Below are 13,519 nucleotides of genomic sequence, written 5' to 3' on the forward strand. Positions count from 1 at the left end.
CAAATGCCTGAATTCTCCCAATTCAAGATCCACTGAACCAGCGCTGCACACCAGCTGATGGTCCATGCCCCAGATGGTCCAGGGATGTGCGGAGAGATGGATTAGCCAAGGGAAATGCAGGGACACCACCTATAGTGGCTGCACAGGACCGTAGTAATGTCTGAACCCATGGCAATCTGACTCAGAGGGAAAGGCACAATAGACTGGGTGGAGCTGAAATTTGAGGGAGCAGTGAGGTGGATGTGGAGTTATTTGGCATAAAGAAATACGCAGACATCTGCCGCCATGAAATCTAATTGGAAAGAACAGACCCATTTGTCCTGGACCTCAGGAATGCAAAAGAAAATTGCAAGAATTTCTAGTAATAAAATTTCCAAGCTAGATGTTCCATCTTTCCCTGTGGCTTAAATAAATCCTTCAGGCTGGTGGCCAGGCATTAGATGCTTAACATTTGCTGAAGAGAAAAATGGAAAGAGGCAGCTGAATCATAACTTCATCATTTTAATTTAAACCGCAGCGAGGTTGAGTTTAATAAATCTCTCATGCAAACAAAAAGCAGAATCTGCTGCATTTAAATCTGCCACAGGAGATTTTCATCCTCACTCTGATAATTCAGTGTCACAGTGGCTCAGCGGTTAGCACTGCTGCCTCACGGAGCTAGGGACCTGGGCTCGATTCCAGCCTCCGGTTGGGTTCTTCCGGGTGCTCCAGTTTCCTCCCACAGTCCAAGGATGTGCAGGTTAGGCGGATGGGCCATGCCCCATATGGTCCAGGGATGTGCTGGAGAGATGGATTAGCCAAGGGAAATGCAGGGACAAGGTAGGAGGGGGCTGGGTCTGGGTGGGATGCTCTTTGGAAGGTCAGTGTGGACTTTATGGGCTGAATGGCCTGCTTCCACATTGTAGGGATTCTATGACTCGGGAAGAGAGCCTTGTGATACACCAAGGGAAAGATCCTCAGAGAACTCCATGGCAAAGGAAGCTCCTCTTTTAGGAATGGGCTTCTTGATGTAACTAACATGGGACTGACCTGTACCAATACCTGATCCAGGCTTGGTGCACAGGTGAGGAGCTGAGCAGAGTTAGAAACCTGTGGGGTCTAACTGCTAGGATGGAAAACAATGAATGGTGTCCCCACAGAGAGGAGCCTGGTATTGAGCAAGTTGTGGAGGTGCCATTCTGAAAGAGGATTTGCACTGAATGGGGAGAAACAGGTTCTGTTTTGGACTGAATCACAAAACCAGCAGGAGGTCGGGACAAGCCTGAACACACATATCGTGTCATTCCTCACTCTAATCACTGGGAATCACCAAACGGCCTGTCAAAATAAAAATATTCACAGGGGTGCGATGGAAACCATAATTCGGCGACAGACTGTCTGTCAGCATGCTCCAGTATCCTTCTGCGGTAAAGTCCTTTTTCTTTCCTTATCCCCCATCCCTGAGCTTTACATTTTCTCTGGTCCTCTAGTGAATATGGCGGTTGGTGGGGCGGGGGGGGGTGCTCCAATGCCAGCAGCAGTGACCACTGTCTGTACACATTCCTGTCAGCAGGAACCATTGGACTGCAATCAGGAGGGGTATCGGGGGCTGATTCTGTGTTTCTCAGACTCAATCCACTGACACTTCCCTCAATCACTCACTCATTCCCTCAATCACTCACTTCCTCACTCCCTCACTGACACCTCCCTCAATCACTCACTCACCTTTCTTAATCACTGATATATCCCTCAATCACTCACTCACTCCGCCAATCATTGACACCTCCCTCAATCACTAACTCACCCCCTCAATCACTCAGTCACTCCGTCAATCACTGACATATCCCTCAATCACTCACTCCCTCAACCACTGACAGCTCCGTCAATCACTAACTCACTCACTCACCCTCCTTGATCACTGACACCCTTCAACCACTGACTCCTGCCCCCAAATATCGACACCTCCCTCCCTCCTTCCCTCCCTCCTTCCCTCCCTCTGTCCCTCACCCTTTATTTACAAATGCTAGCCTTTGACAATAGGTGTCACTCACTGAGTCAAGAATCCCAGGTCTCAATATCCCTGACACACACTCTTTCACATCAACAGGAATCCGTGATTGGACCAGGGTAACAGTCCCAGTCAGGGAACTCATACACTATGCGATCCACCTGTCTGACCCCGTTGCAATCAGTTCAGAGTGGGGCCTTCTGGGTAAACTCCATTAACAGATGAGGAGCAACACAACAGAAGATACAGGGACATCTTACCCATGATGTCATATGGAAGATCAATCAGTAGATCACCAAGTCCGACAGCAAATGGTTCCGCCCACCATGGTAACCCAAGACAGCTGACAGCAGCATAACTCTGGTAGATAATAATGGGATAGAGAACGATAATGTGGAGTGGCAGACGTTTACCTGCAATTGGAATAAGATGTTCAATTTAGCGTGATGTCTCTAATAGAAACAGTGGTCCTGAATGACCAATCAGGTCCTGCAGGAAAGAGTGGTCAAATCTGGTGGTCAAATCAGCTGCGGGGAGCCGCGACTCAACTAACATCACTTACACCTCCCCAACAGAGATGACAGTAGAGAGACCAATGTAACAATTGAAATATACTACACTCCCTGTCCATTTTAGAAAAAGACTTGTACATTCAAATATAAAATGGTAAAATGTACAGAATTTCCCAGAATACATTGAGCTGAATCTTGTCTGAAATTGGCAAGGTATCATTTTATCAAGTTCCACAAAGCGTCTCTCTTTGTGAGATCTAATTTCTCAAGAAATCATCCCAATCTTGCCTTAATTACTACTCCTCCTTATAAAGTTGTAAGGAAAACATTTACTTTATCCTCATCTCCTACTTTATTCTTTTTAAGCCATACATGTGTAACTTTTAAAGGCCAGCACAATCTCGAGGGCTGAAGGGCCTGTAATGGTCTATGTTCTTAACCCATTATTATGCTCACAATTACATCAGTCCTCTTTATAAGTGTTGAATTCTCCCATTTTCTCCAACTATATCTTTTAGTGCCATTTTACAAACTACTGTGTACCTGCATACAACGTGCAGTAATTGATATTGCCCAAACTTTCGCAAAACTCTCTTTTGGAGTGTCAGAAATGCTCTGCAGCCTTTAATTTCCAAAAGGAAATGCAGAAAAGTAGTCCTTCCGCCCTCATCGCCAACCTCCTGATGAGAATTGCAGTCACATGCTAAGCTGCAGGTGGCCATTATTATTAAACATCCAGGCTGACACTCCCCAGTAGAGAAGGCAGCAGACAGAACATCACAAAATGCTCAGACCTTGACATACCCCTTGCAAAAACCTCAGAGAAACTTCGTCAGTGGCTCAAAGCAACCACTGTTTTCACAGGGTCCTCTAACCTCCTTCCAAAGTCATGGGCGAGATATTACCATTGAATAGGCTCTGGCAGGGATGCCCAAGACCAAACTGAACCAGGGACCAGATGATGATTTTATGTTAAATAAGGGATAGAAAAGAATCATAGAATCTTTACATTGTGGAAAAAAGCCATTCGCTCCATTGGGTCTGCACCAACCTTCCGAAAAGCAAGGGGGGGACCAGTATCAGGAAGGCGGTTGTCTTCGGACGAGTCTGGGAACTTTCACCATTGGAAGATCTCAAGATCACTGCTGGATGGTGATTGCGAGCAGAACATGGAGGATTGCCAGTTGAGTTGAGCTGCAACTGGTGGATCTTGATGCTTTATGCCAATTCAGTGAGCAGCCACCCAGAGCTATAGCCAGGCATGGGGTCCGCAATGTGGTCAGGGTGACCGTGAAGAAGATGGAGGAAGGATCGGTGGTTGACTGGACCTTCTTCATCAGGAGAGTCCTCCTGGATTGCTGTGGGTTCCAATCAGTGGAGACCTTCTATCTGCAGGATTTCCCCAGTGGTTGGGGGGGGGTACTTCAACATGACCTTCAGGAGCGTGAAGCAGTGTGAGTATCCCCTGAAAGTATTTGATGTGAAAGGAGGTGAAAGTCCCCTCACTGTCTCTTGTCTGCAGCACCAATTGTACGTTCTGCCTGCATTGAGGAGCTGGCTTGTTACAATCCACTTGTACAATCCTCACGTGCCAGCAGCAGATGGTCTGGCCTTCCTGAGAAGATACACACAGCTAGAAGGAGGCAGCACTGACATAGTGAATCCCTTTGGAATATACACCAGCAAGTGGCAGGTGTGGCCCTGAAGGTGGACTCCACTGGGAACATCCTCCAGCCCACCCTCCAGCTTTGCGATTGGAGGGAGCAGAGGCTACCTGACGTATGCAGGGCAGCGAGAGTGTGCCGAACCTGTGGGAAGGCAGGGCATATCGTGGAGGGCCACCTGACCAAGGAGGCCAAGAGCTGAACCTGGGTGGGGGAAGCAGGCCATCTGTACAAGGCCTGCCCAAGATGCCGGGCGTGGAGGTGAGGGTGGTGACACATACACTCAGAAAGCAGGCCGTGGATCCCCAAAGGTCACGGTGGCTCAGTGGTTAGCACTGCTGCCTCACAGCACCAGGGAACAGGGTTCAAATCCAGCCTTGGCTGACTGTCTGTGTGGCGTGGGTTTCCTCCAGGTGCTCCAGTTTCCTCCCACAGTCCAAACATGTGCAGGTTAGGTGAACTGGTCATGCTAAATTGCCCATAGTGTTCATGGATGTGTTGGTTAGGTGCATGAACCTGGGGTAAATGTAGAGTAATAGGGGAATGGGTCTGGGTGGGATACTCTTTGGAGGGTCCATGTGGCCTTGCTGGGCCGAAGGGCCTGTTTCCATCTTCTATAAAGATCAGTAAGGTGCCAATCCCATCCCAGCAAAAAATGTGATAGGAGGGACAGGCCGGAGAGGAGGGACAGTAACCGACCCAATGTCCACCTGAACTGAGAGTCAATGGAGGAGGAGGTGGGGGAATGGAACACTGCTGAGAAACAACTGGAAAACGAAAACCCATCCCCCCCAAGGCCCCACAGCCAAACGGAAAGAGGCAGCTGCACGCTGGACACACCAGCGGCTCCTCGGAGACATGCAGAGGGATGGGCCTCCAACAGTAACCGACCCAATGTCCACCTGAACTGAGAGTCAATGGAGGAGGAGGTGGGGGAATGGAACACTGCTGAGAAACACTGGAAAACGAAAACCCATCCCCCCCCAAGGCCCCACAGCCAAACGGAAAGAGGCAGCTGCACGATGGACACACCAACGGCTCCTCGGAGATGTGCAGAGGGATGGGCCTCCAACAAAGACCTCAGCGGGGGGAAGAAGGTGAGGAATGGCTCAGAACAAACCTTCAGTCATCGGGAACCAAGGGATACCCACCCCACCACAGCTCCAGGGGGCAACTGAGAGCAGCGACCAGGAGCTGAGCACAACAGTCCCTCTGACAGGCGCTGAGCTGGACCTCCCTGGCTTCATCCCCACCCCGACCACACCGGATCAGGGCAATCCCCCTGCCCCCAGGGAGGAACAGGATGGCTACCTCAGTGCGGAGAGTGTCCGACAGTTCGAGCACACCACGGGTATGCAGGGAGTCCCACAGTGACAAGAGCACGGGTGAATGGACATTGGATAATTCTACAAACTCTCAAAACGGGTGTTAAAAATGCCAATATTAACGTGTATGACATTAAATCTACCAGGCGATGTATTTCCACATTGACTTACCTGGCCAACATCAAAGCAAAGTTCCTGTTTCTGAAGGATTGCAGGATACCACTTCCCAGCAGCTACAGGAAATGGACGAGATTGTGGGTCTTCGGGCATTCAATTTGGTCAGGGCAATTTGGCCTGGGTATTCTGTTGTGAGGGGGGGCAACTTCACCATCTCCAAGGTTAAGGATGTGGGGGTGTGCCTCCTTGTAGCAGATGTTACATACATAAACGCTCCCCGAGACTAATTACCGTGTACGCCCCAGTGGTCCAGAGTGAAAGGCTGGGCGTTCTGCAGCAGCTCCCACTGCTGCTGGCGATGTCCAGGCCGCTCATTCTGGCTGGAGACTTCAACTGCATCATCGACGGGAATGGACAATCCGGAGGGGCTGACTGTGAACTGGACCCCGCACGCAGTGAGAGGCACTCTCGCTGCCATTGTATATGACGTACTTCTAGCCCATTCCCAGAGCATGGACCATCTTCCACCTCATCTGCAGGTCTACGATGGACTCTGGCCACAGGGACACCATGTGTAAAATTGGGTAAGGGAGGGGAATAATTTACCCAACGCTGACCTCATCCTGATGGTCACCTTTGTGTGTGGCCACCTCAAGCTGCCCATAGACCCTTAGGACATGAACACCAAATGTCACTACGTACTGAGGTTCTACCTGTCCCCAGTGTAGCGAAGGATGGGCCTGGCCTTGTTGCCGTGAATTGCTCCAAGTAGTTGGACCGTTCCATATCACCTGTCCTTTGTTGAGAAATTTGCAAAGAAAAGCACCTTTTCAGAATGTAGCGTCCTCAAGATCCTGAGGGAAAACAAGAGGGGGGATCCTGTCACATGATTCCCTGAGGAGATTATCAAAGTCTTTTGGCAGAATGCCTCATCACCAGAACTTTCCAACTACCACCGAGACGTCACTTGGCTGGTTGTGAGAAGGGCACAACCTGTGAGATCCTTCAAGATCCTTCCTGTACGCCCGGACTCTCTGCGCCACCACATGCTGGCCTCGAAGCGGCTGTGGGGAATAGAGACTGTCACACATTTCCTTCTGGAATGTGCCTTTGCAAAGGAAGTCTTGGGACAGATGAAAGTCCGTCCTGAGCAGCTCTCTGATGCCGGACTCTGTGCTCTGTGTTCTGTTCCCCAGGACGCACATTGAGACAAACATCAACTGTGTCTGAAGGATCATCGGTTTGGTGAAAGACACTCTTTGGTCTGCCCAAAACCTGTTGGTCTTCCAGAGCAAGGAGTTGACCTCAATCGAGTGTTACAGACTGGCACATGCCAAGGTCCAGGGGTACATGCCAAGGTCCAGGGGTACATGCCAAGGTCCAGGGGTTAACAATAAAGCTTGGAGCTGCTGCTGCCAAGGTTCAGTGGGAAAAGACCACTGTCTGAGGTCTCTCTGCTGAAGTTAAATGGGGATCTATTCAGTTATTGGACACTCCCGGTGCCACAAAGGTATGTAAATATAGTCTTGTACCAGTAAGAAATGCTTTTGGTTTGCTGGATAGAATCAAACTCTGTTTGTTTGTTTCTTTATATGCTATTGTAAAGAACTGAACTGCTTCAGTGACCATGTATTCAAGTAAAGATACTTTTATGAATAAAGTATATTTTTGAAATTAAAAAAATCTATGCCATTAATAGTAAAGTCTCAGGAAAAAGTAACAATCAGGTTAGGAGCAATTATTTCTCTCAATATTCTTTGTTGTAGGTGCCCTACTCTGCACCTGCTGAGGTTACTATGAAGCAGTCTCCTTCTCAACCTCTCCCCGCCCCTGAGGTGTGGTGACCCTCAGGTAAAACCACCACCAGTATCTCGCTCTAATTAGAGAGAGCAGCTCTATGGCCTGCTAAAACTATGAAGGCTTTACCTTTTCATTAATACCCACATTTCCGTTCTTCCCTTACCAAGAAGCATCACTGAACTCTGCGCATGCCAGAAGTTATCCACATCAGGTACAAAGTAGGAAACAGCCTCTGTCATCAGACCATGAATGACAGTCGCCAGCCATAAATACTTCCACCTGTTGGAGACAGACATCAACAGGAGAGTCATCAATATTGGTGTGTCACTGGGCCTGGTCCGGGTTACACTGCCATTCCGTTCACACTGTCAGAATAAAGTTTGCATTTCGTGAAGTCCTTGAACCATATACACCAAATAAAAAAGAAACCTTTTCTTTTAAAAAAGGACAAGGAGATTTTAGGCCACAGGTAATTTAGATACACACTTCCCTTCACCAGCACTGAGAGAGATAACCACAGTTCTACCATTCCCCAAAGCCATTGACTGGAAGTGGAGGCTGACCAGATGCCAGGGTTTCTTACAGCTTCTGACAAGCTGCTCTCTGGCTTGCAGCAGGCAGTTCCATTAAATAAGCTCTCAGCTCCAAGTCATAGAACTCAGTGGCGATAGAATGTTAAGAGATACAGAAGTGGAAAGAGATAGAGGAATGGATTTAATGACACTCCCCCTCCCGCATCAGCATTGTTCAAGTGGTTCAGACACAAAATTGTGTAGCCTTCCCATTCCCTTCTCACCCAGCCCTGACCTGTCTCCTGTGTTACAAATATACGCCATATTAGAGGGAAAAGCCCTCACTCCTATTGAGGCCCTTAATCAACTATACAAAAGCGTCAGTTGCTGTCTGACCCACCGCAGGGCAAAGGAGCAGATCTGGGTAATAACCCCAGCAGCTTTCACTGTGCAGGGTGCTGGGTATGACCAGTCTGTGGGTTACGGTTCTACATGGTCCAGTTCCTGAGGCAGGAGAGTCCCTTCAAAATGCTGAAAGCACAGGGGATGGCAAGATGTGCATTTTGGTACCATCACCCTGGCAGTGGCAGAGATGGTGGAAGGGTGAATGGGATGGCTGGTGGGCTAGATGGTGAGGAGAAGGTTTAGCACACTTGCCTTCATTGCCTAGACCTTGGAGTATAGGAGCAGGGACATCATGCTGGGGTTATACAGGATGTTGGTGAGGTCTCTTCTGGAGTAGTGTGTCCAGTTCTGGTTGCCTTGTTAGGGGAAAGAAATTATTAAGCTGGAGAGGGTTCAGAAAAGATCTATCAGGATGTTGCCGGGAATGGAGTTACAAGGAGAGGTTGGATAGGCTGGGACTTTTTTCATTGGAGTCTAGGAGGTTGAGGTGTGACATTATAGAGTTTTATAAAACCATGAGAGGTCTAGATAAGGTGAATTGCAGGTGTCTTTTCCCTTGGGTGAGGGATTTCAAGACCAGGGGGCATATCTTTAAGATGAGAGAAGGACGATTTTAAAAAGACATGAGGGGCAACTTCTTCACACAGAGAGTGGTTCATGTGTGGAATGAATTTCCAGAGGAAATTGTGCATCAAGGTACATTTACAATGTTTATAAGACATTTGGATAAGTATATGAGTGGAAAATGTTTGGATGGATATGGGCCAAGCGCAAGCAGGTGGGACTAGTTTGGGATTATGGTCAGCATGGATTGGTTGGACCAAAGGTTCTGTTTCTGTAAGGAGACCTTAGAGTGATTCTGTGAACAAGGGTTAGTGGATACAGCAGAAGTACAGGTAAAATGGTGGAAATGGTCAAAGGCCGTGACAACTATGGGCTTTGCTTTGGTTTAATCACCCTCCTTCAGGTCTCTCCATTCTCACATAGGGGTCTCTCTCTCTCTCTCCTCTCTTTAAGTCTGTTTTGTTCTCAGAGCAGACAGTGCACATGTGCTAAATCAAAGAAAACTCAATGAATGCCATGTCAATGGTCAAGTGAATAGATTAAGTGCAAGGAACCAAGAATGCTCCTGTCAAAATATTAAGTGTTGAGCGTATGCAAGTAAATGAAAGTTTAATTAAGCTTATGTGGAAGGATATGGTTGTGTGAGTGTGTGTGTGTGTATTTGGATAAATGTTTATGTGATTGTGTTACGTGTGTGTGTCTGCATCACAGCATGAGAGTGTATCGCTGTGAGAGTGTGCATCAATGTGTGAGACAGCTTATCAGTATGTAAGTGTGTGGGAGAGTTGAGCAGATCTTGACCTTTTGTAATATAAAACATAATTGAGAAACTCGATTCACATCTCTGTTAATTTTTAATTTGTAATGGCTTCAGTACTGAACTATGATCTGGTCCAGTAGCTACAAGGACAGTCCACATTGCTGAACTGGCTATCCTGGTGCCTTTTTGAGTGACTGCTGTGGGAAGTGTTCTTCATGCTGAGAATCAGTACAGGTTCCAGGTGAGTTGTCCAGAGCTGAACCTTCATCCTGGAGCAAGGGAGAGGGAATGAGCATTGATTCCAGCCCAATGACATTGAGCTGTTATTCAATATCACCAAAGAATGAAATTCATTATAGAATCATATCGATCTACAGCCCACAAACAGACCCTTCAACCCATCGAGTCTGTGCTGATCAAAACAACCACCTGACTATTTTAATCCCATTTTCCAGCACTTGGCCCATAGCCTTTTACACAAGCCCATGTTTAAATACTCCTTAAATGTTCTGAGGGTCTCTGCCTCGACCACACTTTAAGATTTCCACCACCCTTTGGGTGAAATTTTTTTCTTCATATTTCCTTGATACCTCCTGCCCCTGCCCTTCAATCCATTGATCCCTCCATCAAGGGGGAAAAACCTCCTTCCTGCCTTCCCCTCAGAATTTTATACATCTCAATCATGTCGCCTCTCAAGGGATGTCTGTCCAATCTCTCTCCGTGATTAAAACTCATCGGCCCAGGCACTATCCTGGTAAATCTCCTCTGTACCCTCTCCAGTGCAATCACATTCCTCATATAATGTGGATTCCAGAACTACACACAATACTCTCGCTGTGGCCTAACCAATGCTTTACACAGTCTCAGCATAACCTCCCTGCTCTTAAACACTATGACTTGGCTAATAAAGGCAAGTATCCCTTATACCTTCTTCACCACTTTATCTACCTGGCCTGCTACCTTAAGGGGCTGGAGGACAGGCACACCAAGCTCCCTCTGATCCTCAGTGCTTCCCAGGGTCCTTCAGTCCACCATGTATTCCCTTGCCTCATTTGTCCTGTCCAGGAGCATTACCATTTTTCTGCATTGACCAGCCCATCTTTTGTAATCTAAGGCTGTCCTCCCTACTATTTGCCACCCCACCAATTTTGCTATCATCTGCGAACTTATTGGTTAACCCTCCTGCATTCAATAATTTGTACAAACCACAAACAGCAAGGGCCCCAACACTGTTCCCTGCGGAATCCCTCTGGACACAGCCTTCCAGTCACAAAAACACCCACAACCATCACCCTCCGCTTCCTGCCACTCTGCCAATTTGCCAAATCTCCTGCATCCCACACCTCTCACCTTAAGAATATAGAACATAACAGCTCAGTACAGGCCCTTGGGCCCTTGATATTGCACCAACCTGTGAAACCAATCTGAAGTCCATCTAACCTACACTACTCCATTCTCATCCATATGTCTATCCAATGACCATTTAAATGCCCTTAAAGTTTTTAGATTACTTACAGTGTGGAAGCAGGCCCTTTGGCCCAACAAGTCCACACTGACCCTCCAAAGAGCAACCCACCCAGACCCATTCCTCTACATTAACCCTTTTACCTAACACTACGGGCAATTCAGCATGGCCAATTCACCTAACCTGCACATTTTTGGACTGTGGGAGGAAACCAGAGCACCCGGAGGAAACCCACGCAGACACGGGGAGAACGTGCTAACTTCACACAGTCAGTCACCTGAGGCGGGCATTGAACCCAGGTCTCTAGCGTTGTGAGGCAGCAGTGCTAACCACTGTGCCACCCACTAAGTTGGTAAGTCTACTACTGTTGCAGGCAGTGCATTCCACGCCCCCTACTACTCTCTGCGTAAAGAAACTACCTCTGACATCTTGTCCTATATCTATCACTCCTCAATTTAAAGCTATGCCCTCTCGTGCTAGACATCAGCATCCAAGGAAAAAGGCTCTCACTGTCCACCCTATCTAACCCTCTGAGTATCTTATATGTCTCAATTATGTCACTTCTCAACTTTCTTCTCTCTAACGAAAACAGCCTCAAGTCCCTCAGCCTTTCCTCATAAAACGTTCCCTCCATACCAGGCAACATCCTGGTAAATCTCTTCTGATCCTTTCCAAACCTTCCACCTCCTTCCTATAATGCGGTGAACAGAACTGTCAAGTGTGATACTCCAAGTGCCACCGCACCAGAGTTTTATATAGCTGCAGCATGACCTCATGGTTCAAAAACTCAATCCCTCAACCAATAAAAGCTAACACACCATATTCCTTCTTTACAACCCTATCAACCTGGGTGGAAACTTCCAATGATCCATGTACCTGGGCACCAAGATCTCTCTGCTCATCTGCATTACCAAGATTCTTACCATTAGCCCAGTACTCTGCATTCCTGTTACTCCTTCCAAACCACAAACAGCAAGGGCACCAACACTGTTCCTTGCAGAATCCCTCTGGACATAGGCTTCCAGTGACAAAAACATTCACAACCATTACCCTTTGCTTCTGGGGTGGCACGGTGGCTCAGTGGTTAGCACTGCTGCCTCACAGCACCAGGGGCCCAGGTTTGATTCCTGCCTCGGACGACTGTCTGTGTGGGGTTTGCACATTCTCCCTGTGTCTGCATGTGTTTGCTCTGGTTTCCTCCCACAATCCAAAGATTGCAGGTCAAATGAATTGGCCATGCTAAATTGCCCATAGTGTTAGGTGCATTGGTCAGGGGTAAATGTAGAGGAAATGGGTCTAGGTGCATTACCCTTTAGAAGGTCGGTGTGGACTTGTTGGGCTAAAGGCCTGTTTCCATACTATAGGGAATCTAATCTAATCAAAGTGAATCACCTCACACTTTTCAGCATTAAACTCCATTTACTCCCATGTTGGATCTTATCAAAAGTGATAAAAATGAATCTGGGATTCAAACTATCAGGTCTAATGGTAACTGCTTTCAGTTATTGTAAAACTCCATCTGGTTTGCTAATGTCAGTCCTTACCTGGTCTAGCCTCCATGTGACTCCAGACTTACAGCAATGGTTTAACAAGCCACTCAGTGTTAGGGGTGGATAATAAATACTGGCCTTGGCAGTGATGTCCATATCCCATGAAAGGGTTAAGGAAAAAGAAAACTAAACAGATGAACAGAGAAGAAATGATGAAGTAACAGAGCCCAGAAGGAGTCAAATCTGTGCATTGTGACTGTGCCAATTAATTGGTCCCAACCCTCCAGCCTTACCTCACAGCTCATAAATATCTTTATTTTCAAATATGTATCCAATCCTCTTTTGAAGGTTACCACTTCCATGGTCCAACAATGAGACACTGAAGATGCCAATATTTTACAATAATTATCTGCTGTAAAGACCTCTTGAGGATGTGGAAGGTGTTATAAAAATGCAAGTCCTTTTCTTTCTCAATTCAAAGAAAACTCTAGTACACCCTTCCTTGTGGCACAGTCTGAATCGTCCAAGATTGGTCTTGGCAAGGTTTGTATTGCTGATGGACAGTGATATACAAGGACACTATAGGGGTCAGTTACCTTTCACTGAGCAGGCTCAACTCCTGTAGCAGCTGAAGTTAACATGAAAGTCTCACTGTCTTAACCTCTCCCCTTGCCTGAGCTCCACCCAATTCTCTGTTCTAGTCAATGGATGTCTCAAAAATGACGAGATTGTGAAATGGGGATGCCGATGCATTAAGTGTGTGTGTGTCTGTGTGTATGTATGTGTGTATGTATGTCTGTGTGTGTGTCTGTGCGTGTGTGTCTGTGTGTGTATGAGTGTGTGTATGTGTGTGTGTGTCTGTGCGTGTGTGTCTGTGCATGTGTGTGCGTGTGTGTGCGTGTGTGTGTATTTAACATT

General features: G+C 47.3%; 1 protein-coding gene across 3 annotated transcripts in view; it reads right to left on the reverse strand.

The window, feature by feature from the left end:
- LOC122562775 overlaps nt 1-13,519 on the reverse strand; it is a 124,597-nt gene that overhangs the window by 61,132 nt on the left and 49,946 nt on the right. For 2 of the 3 annotated variants that reach the window (XM_043715947.1, XM_043715946.1), the window contains 2 exons: nt 7,569-7,684; nt 2,248-2,400 (listed from right to left, as the gene is read on the reverse strand). In XM_043715947.1, the coding sequence (XP_043571882.1) occupies nt 2,248-2,400; nt 7,569-7,644 (229 nt within the window). In that variant the 5' untranslated portion in view covers nt 7,645-7,684. The remainder of the gene's footprint in view (nt 1-2,247; nt 2,401-7,568; nt 7,685-13,519) is intronic. The other variant, XM_043715948.1, reaches the window with a different exon arrangement.

Source organism: Chiloscyllium plagiosum, chromosome 25 (assembly GCF_004010195.1).
Source record: "Chiloscyllium plagiosum isolate BGI_BamShark_2017 chromosome 25, ASM401019v2, whole genome shotgun sequence".
NCBI lineage: Eukaryota > Metazoa > Chordata > Chondrichthyes > Orectolobiformes > Hemiscylliidae > Chiloscyllium > Chiloscyllium plagiosum.